Source organism: Mastomys coucha, unplaced genomic scaffold, assembly GCF_008632895.1.
Source record: "Mastomys coucha isolate ucsf_1 unplaced genomic scaffold, UCSF_Mcou_1 pScaffold6, whole genome shotgun sequence".
NCBI lineage: Eukaryota > Metazoa > Chordata > Mammalia > Rodentia > Muridae > Mastomys > Mastomys coucha.
The window spans coordinates 99,425,358-99,442,402 of record NW_022196912.1 but is presented as its reverse complement, the minus strand read 5'-3'; the positions used below and the strand labels follow the sequence as shown (position 1 = coordinate 99,442,402).

At 39.8% G+C, this 17,045-nt stretch overlaps 2 protein-coding genes across 3 annotated transcripts in view; one reads left to right on the top strand and one right to left on the bottom strand.

Annotated features, from left to right (window-relative positions):
* Aldh6a1 (aldehyde dehydrogenase 6 family member A1) overlaps positions 1-9,785 on the top strand; it is a 21,739-nt gene extending 11,954 nt beyond the window's left edge. For both annotated transcript variants that reach the window (XM_031355226.1, XM_031355224.1), the window contains exons 6-12: positions 331-633; positions 1,969-2,090; positions 3,346-3,535; positions 3,721-3,902; positions 5,906-6,085; positions 6,425-6,523; positions 7,810-9,785. In XM_031355226.1, coding sequence (XP_031211086.1) covers positions 331-633; positions 1,969-2,090; positions 3,346-3,535; positions 3,721-3,902; positions 5,906-6,085; positions 6,425-6,523; positions 7,810-7,914 — 1,181 coding nt within the window. In that variant the 3' untranslated portion in view covers positions 7,915-9,785. The remainder of the gene's footprint in view (positions 1-330; positions 634-1,968; positions 2,091-3,345; positions 3,536-3,720; positions 3,903-5,905; positions 6,086-6,424; positions 6,524-7,809) is intronic.
* Bbof1 (basal body orientation factor 1) overlaps positions 5,263-17,045 on the bottom strand; it is a 31,019-nt gene continuing 19,236 nt past the window's right edge. The window contains exons 6-12 of the mRNA XM_031355227.1: positions 16,051-16,121; positions 13,949-14,093; positions 12,178-12,671; positions 10,909-11,010; positions 10,458-10,532; positions 10,193-10,307; positions 5,263-6,641 (exon numbers count right to left, since the gene is read on the bottom strand). Coding sequence (XP_031211087.1) covers positions 6,573-6,641; positions 10,193-10,307; positions 10,458-10,532; positions 10,909-11,010; positions 12,178-12,671; positions 13,949-14,093; positions 16,051-16,121 — 1,071 coding nt within the window. The 3' untranslated portion in view covers positions 5,263-6,572. The remainder of the gene's footprint in view (positions 6,642-10,192; positions 10,308-10,457; positions 10,533-10,908; positions 11,011-12,177; positions 12,672-13,948; positions 14,094-16,050; positions 16,122-17,045) is intronic.

The following is a 17,045-nucleotide window of genomic DNA, read 5'->3' as shown; positions in this document are numbered from 1 at the left end:
TCCTTCCACCTCAGCTTCCCATGTGCTAGGATTTCAAGTTGTGTACTACCATGCCCAGCAATATCTTTTAAAATAACTTTAAGGCAATATTGGTCAGGTACTTTTTTGGCAATTGATCAAACTAATTTACTGATTTGTTTTGTTTTGTTTTAAGCACAAATGATGTTACTATCTTTTTACACACTCAGAGAATCTGAGGAACTTGGAAGGACAAATCCCTGTCACTGGCATGACCCACCCCTGATTGTCAGGATTGAATAGAATGTGACAGAGCTAAGTAGTATTTAGCATGGAAAGGTGGTGACCTCACTGATATCTTCTCTCTTCCAGAGGTGGTCGAGCATGCCTGTAGTGTGACATCCCTCATGCTAGGCGAGACCATGCCATCTATCACCAAAGACATGGACCTGTATTCCTACCGCCTGCCTCTAGGGGTATGTGCAGGCATTGCACCATTTAATTTTCCTGCCATGATCCCCCTTTGGATGTTTCCCATGGCTATGGTTTGCGGAAATACTTTCCTAATGAAACCATCAGAGCGAGTACCTGGGGCAACTATGCTTCTTGCTAAGTTGCTTCAGGATTCTGGTGCCCCTGATGGAACCCTAAATATCATCCATGGACAACATGAAGGTAACTCTTTTATATGGCTATTTAATCTGACTCCTAAAGAAACTAAGGAGCTAAAAATTGATAGGGATTTTAATGTTTACGTAAGGTGCATGTGACTCTGTGTGTCTGCCACATATGTGTGGGTACACACGGAAGCCAGAAAAGGGTATCGGCGCTCCTGAAACTGAAGCTACAGGTGGTTGTAATGTGTACAGTGTAGGTGCTGGGAAGTGAATTCATATTCTCTGGGAGAGTGGGAAGCATTCCTAACCCACTGAGCCATCTCTTCAGCTCTGTGATTGGGTATTTTAGGGTGAGGAAATTAGCGAAGAAGGATTTACTAATAGTGACCTTCATGTTTGAAGGTCATGTGTCTTAACTATCTTGCCAACTGGGTGAGCTAAAGTAACTAACTAGGGAGTAGCCATGTTTCTTACTCTAGTCTACACAGTAGAGCACCAGGCAAGGATGAGATTAAACAGAAAGTTTATGTTCTCGTTTAGTATCTCAGCAATCCTTTAAGGGAGAAGCTGTTTTTCATCTTATCCATGAGAAGATACAGGCAGAGTGCAATTAAGTCGTTTGCTCTAAGTAACATGACACGTAACTATGTAACAGAAAGTAGGGAAGTTAGGATACATCTCTCAGGGTGCTGGTTCTTATAGTATTCCCTATGACCTCTTGTATGAGGGTGTAACTATCTGAGAATCTTAGATATAACATATCTTTAAAGATAAAAAGGTCAAGTTTTGAAAGAATGTTATTATATTTGAGGAAAATAGAAGTTGTAGCCTTTATGGCTTGTCTAAAGGGATCAGCATGTAAAGGCACTTGACACACAAGCCTGATACCTGGGACTCACATTAAAGGTGGGAGAAAAGAACCGATTCCACAAAGCTGTCCTCTGTTGTGTACACACACACACACACACACATACACACACACACTGAGAATAAAGTTTAAAGAAATTATGGCTTTCAGAGATTAGAATCGGAAATTCTGGAATACTAGTGAGAATAAACAATTTAAATACAATTTGTAATTTAAAGATAGGAGTGGTGGCCTATGACTATAATACCAATATTTGTGAGGTTGAAGCAGGTAGGTCTCTTGTGAGTTTGGGACCAGCCTAGTCTGGTGAGCTCAAAGCCACCCAGGGCTACATAGAGAGACCCTGTTTAAAAAACAAAACAAACTATAATTTAAGAGGAAAAAAAGAGCACATCACAGTGAGATTTCCATGTAGAAATGTGTGGATGTTAGTTTACAATGTGGGGGAAGGGGAGATTTGCTGTTGGTAAGCCTATGGGCTATTTATTCTTTGTGGTAATCATTTCTTTTCTTTTCTTTTCAAAGCTGTAAATTTTATTTGCGATCATCCAGACATCAAGGCAATCAGCTTTGTGGGATCCAACCAGGCAGGAGAGTACATCTTCGAAAGAGGGTCAAGAAACGGCAAGAGGGTTCAAGCCAATATGGTGACTTCTCATTTGTTTAGCTCCTCAAATTTGGCTATATGTATATGTAAGACCTAGGAACTGTCCTGCAGTAGACAGGCCACTCATCCCTTGTCTCATGAAGGCTAGCATTTGTCATTGCATCCTGAACATCTTCTCCCTTAGTCTCTGAACCTTGTGAAATTTTGTTATAATTATCTTTCATCATATACAATTGATCTTGGTGACAAAGGGCAGATTCCTGCTCAAAACTGTTACTAAATCCTTAAGTTTTTAAGTATTAACAGCCAAATTTTCACTTTCTTGACCTTATTTATTGCTTCTTTAAAGAGTGTGCTCTAGCCAGGCGGTGGTGGCCCACACCTTTAATCCCAGCACTTGGGAGGCAGAGGCAAGGGGATCTCTGAGTTCGAGGCCTCCTGGTCTATAGAGTTCCAGGACAGCCAGGACTACACAGAGAAGCCCTGTCTCAAAAAACCAAAAAAAGTATACTCTACTAATAATATGGCTATAAAATATTGCAGAGAGCCAGGTGGCACACAACTGTAATCCTAGTGAGGCAAAGGCAGGCGGATCTCTGAGTTCAAAGCCAACCTAATTTACAGTGTGAGTTCTAGGACAGCAAGGGCTACACAAGGAAACCCTGTCTTGAAAAACAAACAAAAAAGTTTAAAAAGAAAAAAGATAAAGAGCTGGTTATCCCTAAGGTTATTTCATCTTTAAAATGACCAGTTTGTTTGTTAAGGAATTGGAAAGGGCTAGTCCACACAAGGCACTTTCTCATATGTCCTCATACAATACCTGGTTTACTTTTGTATTCTACTAGTTTTTTAACCTGTCAGTTTGAAAGTAACTGGGTCACTTGAAAAACCAAAAAAAAAAAAAAAGAGTAACTGGGTCTTCCCCTGCCCACCACATTAATAGTTTTGATTTAAATACCTATCAGCTCCTCAAGGAGATTAAAGAAACATGGGGCCATTTAGTATTGCTTAAACTTCAGCAGTATTAAAAATAATCTCTGGCCTGTGCTAAAGAGTGAGTTCAAAATTACCTTTGGCAACTCAGTGAGACTCTGTCTCAAAATAAAAGGCTGATATGCCTGGCATGCATGAAGTTTAACTTTTGAAGTTAAAACTTTAAAAAAGATAACAAAAGATGCATTTTCTTTCTATACATTCTCATATATCAGAATCTTTGCTTAGTTTTTGTTGTTGTTGTTGTTTGGTTTAAGTGAATTTAGCTAAGGAGGACGTGTATACTTTCTGCCTTTCTTTAGGGAGCCAAAAACCATGGAGTAGTTATGCCAGATGCCAATAAGGAAAATACCCTCAACCAGCTGGTTGGGGCAGCATTTGGAGCTGCTGGGCAGCGCTGCATGGCTCTTTCAACAGCCATCCTCGTAGGAGAAGCTAAAAAGTGGCTGCCAGAACTAGTAGAGCGGACCAAAAATCTGCGAGTCAATGCAGGTAATCAGTCAGCTGCCAGGTAACTCTAGACTTGGCACAAAATTCTTAGATTTAGTAATGGCCTTGCTGGAGGGGAACAGTTCCTACTACTTACTTCTCTTTAATTCTACTCACCATTCAAACTTATCTCAGCAGTCAAATTTTATGATAATAAAATCCTTAAGACACTTCTACTTGGTTTATAGGAGACCAGCCTGGAGCTGATCTTGGCCCCCTCATCAGCCCCCAGGCCAAAGAAAGAGTCTGCAATCTGATCGATAGCGGAACAAAAGAGGGAGCTTCCATCCTTCTGGATGGACGAAAAATTAAAGTCAAGGGCTATGAAAATGGTAACTTTGTCGGACCAACCATCATCTCCAATGTTAAGGTAAACCATTGTGATTTACTTCACAAATACAAGAGCCAAAAACATTTTAGGGCTATGAAATCTCACCCCTCAGTAAGTGAAGATAATTGATAAAATTCTCTCCAGGGTTGCTCAGTTATTATGTCTGGAAACTAAATAAATCTCTCTCTGGCTTCCAACCAGAACTCTTTCCACTATGTGGCACATGTCCTGAGTTGCTTTCTATCGCTGTGGTAAAAAGTGACCAAAAGTAACTTAAGGAAGAAAAGGGGTCCATCTAGTTTGTTTTGGTTTGTTTTGATCATTGTTCATTACTGAGGGAAGAAGGCAGGGCAGGAACAAGGCAGGGACGTGGAGGCAGGAACTGAAGCTGAGACCATGGAGGAGTGCTGTTTACTGACTTGCTCCTTATGGCTGGTTCACCTTGCTTTCTTTTTATATAACTCTGGACCACTTGCCCAGGGATGACACCACCCGCAGTGGGCTGGACCCTCTCTCACCAATCATTCATTAAGAAAATACCACACAGATCTGCCCAATGCCAATCTGATGGAGGGTGTCAATCTGATGGAGGCCTGTAAAGGTTGCTTTTTCTCAGATGACTGGGGTATGTCAAGATGACACAGACCAACCAGTACAATAGACTTTCCATGGAAGGCTAAATGTTCTCAGCTTTGAAGGAATACAATCTCTGCTACAACCATTCTGGTATATAGTATAGAATCAACCACAAATACATGGCTCTATTCCAGGGAAAAAATCTTATTTATGGACACACATTTGAATTTTGTAATTTTATGTCATGAAATAGTCTTCAGAATTTTTTCCTAACCATTATAAAAAAGGTAGAAACTATTCTTAGTCTGTAGGCTCTGTTAGAACAAGCAGCTGGCATATTTGGCCCATAAACAGCAGATAAAATCCTTGTCAGGACTGCCTGGCCTACAGAGTGAGTTCCAGGACAGCCAGGGATACACAGAGAAACCCTGTCTCAACCCCCTCAACACACCAAAAAAAAACAAAACAAAACAAAAAAAAAAACCTTATCATGGGACTGGAGAGATGGCTCAGCAGTTAAGAGCCCTAGCTGCTGTTCTAGAAGACCAGGGTTCAGTTCCCAGAATCCACATGGAAGCTTACAACTGTGTAACTCCAGTTCCAGAGGGTCTGTCAGCCTCACAAAGACATGCAGTCAGGCAAACCAATGTACATAAAATAAAAATAAATCATTTTTAAAAATTATATGAACTAAAACCTTTGTCTTATACTTCTGTTTTCCACTTGTTCACTTGTAGTATCCTAATCTATATAGTAACCACTCAGTATTTATTGACTGACAACTTTGTCCTGTGCCCACTTTACCAAACTGAAACGAAAGAAATCACGTGTGAATTTTTATTTATCAAACAAAGTGTGGCAGTCTCCCAGCTAACATTCACGACTAATTGAGGCAGGCTTTTTGTTGTGTGTCCTCACTACATACCCCTGAAAGATCGTGGGTTGAAGTTTTTTGCTCCCAAACTGCAGAGGAAAACTTATTGTCAACAAACACAGCTGACTAGGTGCAGAGGTAAAGGGTGTTTTGAATGTTTAAGAAGGTCCAATATCAAAACTGGAGACTTATTTACAAACAAAGGAATGAATTAGAGTGGATCTTTTTGTTACAGAGCATTTAGCAAGAAGTTTCTAGAAAAGTTCTAGTGTACTTGATATATGTTTGATTCATAAAGATGACTTTTCATGCAACCTTCAGTAAAATTGTAATGAAACAAGTTGTGTAGGTGCTGGTGCTGGGCCTTGAACTTGAAATAGAGTACTGAAAAGCAAAGAATGAAAGAATTCCAAGTTATTTATATGGTGGTGAATCAAATGATTTCTACCTTTTGGACAGAAAAAAGAAAGACCAAAGATCACTAGTGTATAAGGAGCTTGTGGTGACAATGGGTAGTGACTCCGAATGCCACAAGCATAAAATACTCAATTTAAAAAGCTGACTTCTTTTCTGGCTCCATCTCTCCTGACAGCCAAGTATGACTTGTTACAAAGAGGAGATTTTTGGTCCAGTTCTTGTGGTTTTGGAGACAGAAACACTGGACGAAGCCATTAAGATTGTAAATGACAACCCATATGGAAATGGAACTGCCATCTTTACCACCAACGGAGCCACAGCTCGGAAGTATGCTCACATGGTGGACGTGGGACAGGTGTGTGAATAGAAGTTTTAGAGATTCTTACAGCTATTTCTGAAGAAGAGATGATGAACAATGATCAGTCAACTGCAGTTTGTTTGAACACTGCCCCTTTAATTGCCCACAATTCTTCGTCTCTTCCTCAGGAAAAAAAGTTCTTAGGGTGGAGCACAAGGTGCAAGATGACTACTTAAAATTGATATTCCCCCCACCCCCAGAAAAAACCCCAAACCAAACAAAATCTAAAAACCAAAACAAAAATAAAATTTGTCTCTGTTGCCTCTGTGCTTCTCCAGGCACTGCCTCGGAGCCCTGTGGGGACTCGTGGACTCTGACTCCATCTGTTCTCTTTAGGTGGGCGTGAATGTCCCCATTCCAGTGCCTTTGCCCATGTTCTCCTTCACCGGCTCGCGATCTTCCTTCAGGGGAGACACCAATTTCTATGGCAAACAGGTAACTTTTTTTTCTTTGAGAAACTGTCTTGAACATATTCAGAGCAAGATTACATGAACAAGGTTCTGCTTGCATCTGCTATGGAGTCATCTGGTGTGCTGCTCCATTTCTCAGGCCACTAAAAAAAAAAATGTTAAAGTTAACAAAATTTTGCCAAATGTCTCTTCATGAGTAGTTCAAGGCAATAGGTTTAGAGGGAAAAGCAACATACATTCCAAACCCTTACATGGGTTCTGCGAGTCTGAACTAGGTCTTAACATTCATGTGGTAACTGCTCTACTGACAAACACATCTCTGCAGATTTATTGACTTTTTTTTTGAGACATGGTCTTATATATCCACAGATGGTCTCAGGCTCACTGTGTAGCCAAGGATTACCTTTACCTCTTGATCCTCCTGCATCTACCTCTTGAGTGTTGGAATTTCAGGCATGTATTACCTGCCTGTTTTATGCCATGTTAGAGATTGAATCCAGGGCTTTATGCATATTAGAGAAGCATTCTACCAACTGCATTATAAATGTGGGTGGTCATATTCCTATGTGTGCATGTATGGAAATATATGTATATATAATTATAAATTTTATATATTTATAACATACATAATTATATATAATCAAATATATAATTTATATTTGTACATATAAATGTACATATAAATTTGTACATGTGTATGTATAAATATAAATTATATATTCAATTATATGTAATTAAGGGCTGGTGAGATGGCTCAGCGGTTAAGAGCACCGACTGCTCTTCCGAAGGTCCTGAGTTCAAATCCCAGCAACCACATGGTGGCTCACAACCATCCGTAATGAGATTTGACGCCCTCTTCTGGTGCATCTGAAGTCAGCTACAGTGTACTTACATATAACAATAAATAAATCTTAAAAAAAAAATTATATGTAATTAAATTGTATATATATACACACACATACACACACACACACACACACACATTTTGACCTACATGTCTGTCTGTGCACCATGTAGTGACTGATACCCTAAAAGGACAGAAGAATGTGTTAGATCCCCTGGAACTGGAATATACATGGTTGGGAGCTGCTATGTGGCTCCTGGGAATAAAGCCTTGGTCCTCTGCAAGAGGACCAGCAACTTTTAATAGCAGAACCACCTCTCTATGTATACTATCTCATGACCAACAGAGGATTATTCTGTTGCACCAGTTACTCAGATAGGAGCATGAGTGCTGCTCACAGCACACCTTCCGTAGCTGGTTTGAAAAGAGGACATATATGCTAACTCACTCTCTCTCTGACTTTTAAGGGCATCCAGTTCTATACTCAGTTAAAGACTATCACATCTCAGTGGAAAGAGGAAGACGCCACTCTTTCCTCCCCTGCTGTCGTCATGCCTACCATGGGGCGTTAGAAACAAGTTCTCCAAGACGCAATCCAGCCTGAGTAATTCCCATCGTTCCTGGCAACCTTCATGTGCCATCTTTACTCAAAACAGATCCATGAGAATGGAATATATTGCAACTAAATTCTTTCTCAGATTCCCAGTCCCTTCAAATGTGTAGGAAGTGCAGGATAACACTAATACTTCATTGTTCTCCATGTATCTTCGCAGTTCTTGAGGTAACTGTTGTTGAGTGTGAAGTGTTTGCCTAGAATGAGAGCTTAGAACTGTCTTCTCACAATTCTTTCTGATGATTTGGAGGAGAATGTTAAGGTAGGGACAGATCTTCCAATCACTGAAATAATTCACCCTCTGATTGAGCCTCAAATACAGTCCTCCATTGGTCCCCACACTATCTAACTTGTAACCTAGTTTTACGTATCCCAGCATTGTGACGACTGCTCTCTGCTCAACACCACTTTCTTCTGTGTGATTTATGGCCACTATTTAATTCTATCGTTGTCCATGTTCTTGCTTCTTAAAATACCTCAGAATGAAGTGATAAGCTAGCTTTTTGTTACATGTGCCATTCTTCATGGTTTGCCTCAACAATCATTAAATCAATACTCTAGCATTAATTCAAATGCAAATAGATCCATAGACAAAATATTTTCACAAATGATTTTTGTCCCAGAAATCAAAGGACCTCCAATAATGAAAGTGGATAGACTCTTGCCTTAAGTAGGCTTTACCTACTATTTGCCAAATTTTGTTATTCTTTCTTTTGGCAGCATTTCTCACTAGTTGATACTTTTTAATGAAAAGAACTCATGTAGAATAATTGATTAGGCTACTAGAAACATCAGTTTCATGCTTTGACAGTATCCAGTCACCTTATTCAACTTAACCAGTTATTCAGATGCCTTTAAGCTTGCTTCTCTGATAATCTAAACCTTAAATCAGAAGAGACTGATGTGCTAAACAGAATAGTTTGTCTGTCTGACCTGTCTGAAGCCTGACTTTCTGAACTAGACGGCTATAGGCTCTGCTTAATCTTTATACTTAGAGAGATGTGGCACTGGTCACTCTTGTCCTCTGTTCTGTTCAGCCATGTGTGGGCAGTGCTACGACAGTCCATTGTGGGTTTGGTGAGTTAAAATAAAGGTGGTGAAAACCCTGACATTCCCCACTCTTTGGATATAAGATTATTAGAGTAACCAGCTCTGGCGGAGTTCAGAGCTTCAGTCATGTTAACAAACACAACTCTGGTTCTCTTTTGTTTTCCATCCTAAAGCTAAGCAGACATTTATACTTTGTCACTGCAATGCCCTTTGTTTTCTAATGAAACACACTTCATGTTAATTTAATCTAACAATTTTGGGCTGGGTTGAAAAGTGGTTATTATCTAAATTCCAAATAGAATTTAATCACAGACTCCCAATATTTTCCTTAGATATAAAAGAAGTTACTTTTAAAAAATTACAACTAGCTGGGCAGTGGTGGCGCATGCCTTTATTCCCAGCACTTGGAAGGCAGAGGCAGGCGGATTTCTGAGTTTGAGGCCAGTCTGGTATACAGAGTAAGTTCCAGGACAGCCAGGGCTATACAGAGAGACCATGTCTCAAAAAACAGAACAAAAACAAAAAAGAAAAAAAATTACAACAAATCAGAATGCATTACTTCTAATTATAATCAACAGATTTGACCAGCTACTTGTGCTCAAAAGAGTTTCTTGTTTCTTAGATGAAATTTATACTTGGTTATATTCGGGTTAATATCACTAGAACAGGAAACCAGCATTTTTCCTTTTTGTTCTTATATGGCCTCATTGAATTTTCTGATCTTCTATACTGATCATGAATAACAAACTATAAATAAAGAAGTCTTAAGGGGGAAAAATAGTTTTGAAAAAAGTGGTCTCTTCCTTCTTTTGTTCTCTAGATTACAGTGATTTGTGCTTGTGCTTGGAGGCAAGACTTATGAGGATATTCTGTGTGTGCTTATAAAAAAGATAGGATGGAGAAACCCCAGAGTGAGGGCTCTCTGTCCTAGGGTGCACAGAGGTTCAGTCAGCAGCGCTGAAAACAGTTCTAACGCAATACACATTTGACTGAGCTGCTTATTTCAGAACCAATCTACAGGTTCTCCGCTTATATAAAATATGCCTTAATAGTATGAACATTGTTATAAAACTTTCTATGATCATCCCTGACAGCTGTTTGGGTAGCAGAGAACTATGAATTAGCAAGACCTCACATAGTGAAAGCTAACAGTCATGTAGTGTTTGATTAGAAAGCAGATTCCTTACTGTCTCAGAGTCCTGTAATCCTTGAGGAGTATCACCAGGTGGCACTATTATATCAGAGTCTGATACTGGCGCTTGCTGGGTGATGAAGGTTTGATCTGGAAGGTTATTTTCATCCCTATAATAAAGAAAAAATAGTGTTTCAACAGTCACATATAGACTTTGGTTCAGAGCAACAGACTTGCTATATCATTCTCACTTAGCTAAGCTATAAAATATTCTCAAAGGGCACTGTGATCAGGCTCTTACTCATGCAGGAGAATCTTACCCAGTTTCTTTCATTTCTCCATTGTCATAACTAATATGGTCTGGAACAGGAGGCTTAGAACTCTGACTGTATTTCCTGTGGTGGAAAAACATCAATGAACAAATGAGGCAATGTGTCCTTGTGCCTTCTTACCCTTAAAATGCTAAGTTGCATTTCAGTTGGATAGGATTTCTACTTTCAGAATGCATTTTAAAAACACAGATGTGATAAGGAATCAAATATAACTGTTCAAAGTTCAAACATGTTGAATTCAAGAAACAAGTATTTCTGGACTTTGGAAGGCACTTGGGAGGCAGAGTCAGGCAAATTTATGAGTTGGAGGCCAGCCTGGTCTACAGAGTGAGTTCCAGGACAGCCGGGGCTATACGGAGAAACCCTGTCTCAAAACACCAAAAAAACCCAAAAAACAAAAACAAAAACAAAAACAAAAACAAAAAAAATGGGAAATTACCTAGCAGCAAAACCATTCATTTTTGCAAAGAGCAATCTTAAGACTTTTTCCTTTTGCTCCCACGTCAAATCTCTAATATCCACATTATTTTGAGTACTTGGCCTGAAGAATTTCAAAGAAAAAAAAAGAAAGGTAAAAAATGTGATCAAGTAAACTTATCTTCTTTTAAAAGTATAAAGTGTGTAAATAGAAATTTTCTATACCATAATCAGATATGTAATGATTTCAAAGCAAACTGCATATTAAAAACCATAAAATCTGAAAAAGACTGTCAGCATGTGAGTTGATCCAAAGTGTTCTGTGGTCCTGAGATGAAATGAGCAACACAACAAAATGTGCTGTGACCTTAAGGGGCAGTTTCCAGTGGGCAGATCACTAAAGACAAAGTGCTGTGGGAAACCAAATGCACCCTGTACTAACTGAACTGCCACAGACACTGCACTTGTTCATAGTACAAGTAAATCTAGACATTTTGGAAATTTTGAGAATTCTGATCTGAGTGACATAGAGGTCACTAGAGAATGCCCTCCAATCTACAGAAGATTTCTGCATGACAGTCATTAAAAATTATTATATTGATTTTTAAAAATTATTGTTACCTATTCATTTTATCTCAGAATAAAGAATCTCTAGTAAAGGAACACCATAAAATATCTGAAAAGGTGGGCAGTGGTGGCGCACGCCTTTAATCCCAGCACTTGGGAGGCAGAGGCAGGCGGATTTCTGAGTTCGAGGCCAGCCTGGTCTACAGAGTGAGTTCCAGGACAGCCAAGGCTACACAGAGAAACCCTGTCTCAAAAATACCAAAAAAAAAAAAATATATATATATATATCTGAAAAGGTATCATTAAAAATGTTTAACCTGGACTTAGTCAAGCTTTTTCAACAAATTTCCAACTTATAAGAACTAAGATAAGTAAGAGACATTACAGTGATTCTTATGGGACAAAATAATAGTCACTTCAACAGATTCCTGCCATACCTACCAAATACATACTAAGTCTTACACACTATGCCAGGCATGGGGACTACAAAGATAAGTGAGTTCCTGTTCTCAAGTAGCTTATTAATTCTATGCAACAATCTGAGTTGTTCTTTTTTAGAGAACAGAAGACATGTTAAGGCAGGCTGTCTCTGGAGCCCAGCCTAGGGGTTTGTGTCTGTCCTGTGCTATGCCGTGAGCCCCCACAACCTGCGGAGCTCTGATTTTTCTTAAAGGATATGAAAACAAGGGCACAAAAAGACAGTACGTTTTAGCATTATTAGTACCATTTTTCAGCCTCCATGAGATCCTGATTCACACTATTGGTACTTTGTTCTTTGCCATCAAAAGTCCTGATTCTGGGGTATTCTGTTCTTCCCACACACGCTGTTCTCATTTTTAAATTGAAAGCGGCTTGTGCTATCTGCTTATAATGCTTCCTGCTGGACAGAATCTGTTGCTTCACTTCATAGAGAGCATCTAGGAAGAACTGTTCCACTTCTGTCCTCTCATCCAGGATGTTCTTAGCCAGCCTCTTCACTCGGTTCATCTCCCTGTCCTTCATCTGCAGAAGCTGCTGCAGCTTGTCAATCTCTACCAAACCTGCTTGGTTCTCCATGATTGCCTTTTGCTGCAGTTTCAAAACTTCAGCCTCAAACTCTGTGGTCATGTAAGTCAGAGCGTTCTCCAAGCTCACCACCTTCTTCTGAAGAGTTTGGATTTGTGATTTCTGCTGAGTGAGCTGCATAATCTTTTCCTTAACCAACAGATCATTGATTTCCTTAAAAACAGGAAAGGGAAATTTTTTTCTTTAAATATCCTAGAATTTAAATTCTCTCAATAATTTCTGTTACCTAAGGGAATCTGAGCTTCATGTCAGGTGGAAGCAATTATTTTGAAATCTCTGTGGGCAGAAAAAGTAACCAATAAATACTTTTGGGTCCTTGACTAGACCTGTGAAGGCGATCCACTGATTTTATTAATTAGGAAACTTTCAAACTTCCTCTATAATTCTTACATATTTTATATTATAGAAATCATAAAACTGTACAAAAAACCCCAGCAAGTCTGTAAAGGTCCCTTGAAGTTGAACAAGGTCGGGCATGTTGCAGTATAAGTGGATTTGTTTGTTTTTAGTGGCAGGGTTTCTCTGTGTAGTGTAGCACTGGCAGTTCTGGAACAGGCTCTCAGACCAGGCTGGCATCAAACGCAAAGCTCCACTGCTCTGCCCCCCGAGTGCTGGGACTGGGGGTGCACCACCACACCTCACTGGGATGGAAGTGGAAATAGGAAGACTGGTAACAAAGCTAGGATTTTGTTTGTTTTCTTTTTCCTTATCTTTCCTCCCTGCTGTTTGGAGTAACCCTTAGATCTCTATCAGCAACCTTGGCCATAAAGTGCCCAACATACACAAAGATGAGAGCTGGAGAGATGGCTCAGCAGTTAGAGCCTTTGCTATTCTTGCAGAGAAACTAGGTTTGAATCCTAGCACCCACATGATGACTCACAACTGTCTGTAACACTAGTTCCAGATGAACTGAAATCCTCTTTTGGCCTGCACAGGCACTGCATGCACATGCTACACAGATGTACATGCACGTAAAACACCCATACTCATAAAATAAAACTTTTTCAAATGTTAAGGATATAAGCTATAAGCTACAGAGAATAAATGAAGACAATCCTGATCTGTATTGCTTTCCTTCAAGCACCTTTAGGTAAAAAAAAAACCTAACCCTTTATGTGATGATACCATTAATGATAGTCTGCTACAGCCAAACCAATTAATAAATGATTCAGGGTTCAACAATGAACAAAGCACCCTGAACAAAGCAAAATGAGTATTCTAAGATAAGAATGTAAGAGTCATGTTTCTATCTCTGCTATATTTGTAAAGTCATGCTTAATATGTCTTTAAAATCATCTAGTAATTAATCTTCTCAGATAAGACAATTATCCTTATCTATCGTTATTGTGATTAATGTTTGGTATTTACCAACACAATCCTAAAAAAAAGAAAAGAAAAGAAAGAAAATTAATCTAAATGTGAGTGGGAACCTTTTGCTGTAAAAGGCAGGAATGACTTTCTTCCATCTTCTTGGACTTTTTATGTTGAACTTCAGCTTCCTTCAAGTGGTATGAAAGCGCCTTGTGAAGATAAACGTTCTCTTTAAAAACATTTCTTCCAGCAGTGTTCAACTGCCTGAAATAGAGACACACACACACACACACACACACACACACACACACACACACACACACACACATTTAAGAGCCCAAAATATAGGCCTAAGTTTACTACCCTGGGGTGGGGCTGGAGGTAGAGTGGGGTTGGGGTGAGGAGATTTAAGGTCACTCGAGACCTAACTGGCGTCAAAATCAGAGATCCATTTGCCTAAGCCTGTGGAGCACTGGAATTAAAAGCAAGTTTCACTGCACTTGTCACATGCCTAGGTTTTAAATACTGAAGAGGAACAGTAACAGTCTTACCCTCCAAACACTACACGGAGTACCACTAGACTGGGTATGTAGTTCAGGGAGAGAATACTTGCTTAGCATGTGCAAGTCTCTGCATTTAATCCCTAGCAGCAGAGTTGGGGGAGGGCCAACATGGGACACCCATGACACTACCACCACTTATAAGTAACTAACTAGGTCGATGAAGACCTTATGATGAAGTACTTCTTCAGCAGTAAAGGGAAAAACTGTGTGTTAGCTGGTCATGATGATGCAAGTTGGTTATGAACTTGAGTTATATATAACACGTTCCTTTCTCTTTAAAAAAAAAAGGCTAGGAATAGTAGCACACCTTTAATCCTAGCTATTAAGGAAACTGAGGCAGGAGGATCACAAGGCTATACAAGGCTGGCCTTGGCAAGTTAGTGAGACTCAGTTTCAAAAGGTAGAAAAATGGGCTGGGACTGCAGATCAGTGGTGGAATGGGTGTGCATGTCTGGGTTTTCAGTCTCTAACACCTCAAACACAGTAATGTGGCACCAGTTTCCCATGTCTTCTCCATCCTTGTCATTTGACTAGACCTAAAGAACTCTAAGGTGACACAGGGAGAAGATGGCAGCAGCCCAAGTTCTTGAGCCACCATCTAAAAAAAGCTTCAACTTTACATTCTTACATTAACAAGAAATAAACCATGAGACCTTGGGGTTCATGTACTAACCTAAAAACACTGTAATGGTACTTATACAAATATCTTTCAATAGTCCTCCAAAGTGGCTATTATGGCCCTATTGTAGATTTCTTTGTAACAGGGTCTCACTATGTAGCCTAGGATGTCCTAGAACTGGTAAACTGCCTCCCTCAGCCTCCTAACCACTGAGATTATTAGAAGTGTCTGCTACCATGCCTGGAAAGCCTATATTTTTTAAATTAAATTTATTTTCAAGGATATTAGGAATTCTTCCAGTGGGACCAGTTGTCCTCCTGCTTGAGGGCTAATTCTTCAAACCTTGCCTTCCTCTCATAACCACACCTCTCTGCCCACCTCCTGCTAATTGCCATGCCTCTCTCCTGATTCCAGTTACATCAAAAGTCCCGCCTCCAGATACTGAAAAATAAGTTGCTGATTGAGTCAACATGCTGACGAACTTGGGGGAGGGGTTTTACCTTATTTATGCTACCTGGTTTCACTTTTATAACTCAGAGAAATTAAATGAAACATGGCTGATTAAACACATCTGTGTTTGGCTAATTTTTATGAATCTTCCACGTAAATTAAGATAATAATATGACTTGCCAGGTCCCTGACCTCTTTTCCAAAAAACCCTTTCGTGTTTGTGGCTGCTAGACAACTACAACCAATGAGATGGCTCAGTGGGTAAAGGCACTTGCCTAATGACCTGAGTTCTATCCCTGGAGACCACTTAGTGAAAGAGAACTAATCTCCTTTCTACAAGTTATCTGACCTCCACACTCACATTGTGATGCTGGTGTACCCTCACATATACACACCTACCTAAATATAATAAAATAATTTTAAAATAAATTAGCCAGGGTCTGACTTCAAACAGAAGGTTATTGCTACCACGTTGTTACAGAAAGAGAGGAAGGGGAAAGAGTAGGGGACACAAGGAGCATAAGGGTAGACAAGAATTAAAGAAGGCTTGCCAAGAGACAGAATAAAACAGATAGCAACAGTCTCTTACACCACAGCCTCATGGTGGGCTCTCTCTGCCAGCATCATGATCCTCTTCTCAGCCTCTTGTTCCAGACGGTGCTAAAAGTAGAATATATGTTCAAATACAAAACTATACTTCTAACATCAAACATTTCATATCACAAAGTATTTACTTTAGCATCAAACAAGATACTTGGTTTAGGGGCTGGAGAGATGCCTCCCTGGACTGGACTGGGTTTCCAGAACCCACATAGTGATTCACAAGCATCTATAACTTCAGTTCCAAGGGATCTGGCACCTTTTGACATCCACAGACCCCTGCATGCACAAAGTGCATATGCATATACTCAGATAAAAACAGATAAAATTAAATAAACAGATTTTTAAAAATGTCCCTGTTCTGATAAAAACTCTTAAGTGTGGTAGAGGAAAGAGGCAGCAAAAAGGATAGTATGGGGCTAAAGACAAGGCTAGGTGGTTAAAAGCACTGGCAGCTCTTTCAACATAGCAGGCCACAACCATCTCTAACTCCAATTCCAGGGGATCAACTGACAAACTGCCTCCATCAGACTAACCTGTGGTCAGTCTGTGGGGTATTTTCTTGATGGCCACTTCGGTAGAAGGTTCTGAGCTAGGCTGATAAGAAAAATAGCAGGGCTGGTGAGATGGCTCAGCGGGTAAGAGCACTGACTGCTCTTCCGAAGATCCTGAGTTCAATTCCCAGCAACCACATGGTGGCTCACAGACATCCATAATAAGATTGGACGCCCTCTTCTGGTGTGTCTGAAGACAGCTACAGTGTACTTATTTATAATAATAAATAAATCTTTAAAAAAAAAAAAAGAAAGAAAAATAGCAGAACAAGGTAGCCTGGCAACAAGCCAGTACGCAGTCTTCTTCCATGGTCTCAGCTTCAGTTTCTGCCTCCACGTTCCTGCCCTCACTTCTCTCAGTGATGAAGTGTGACCTGGGAGTTGTAAGGTGAAATAACCCTTTCCTCTCCAAGTCTTTTTTTTTTTTTTT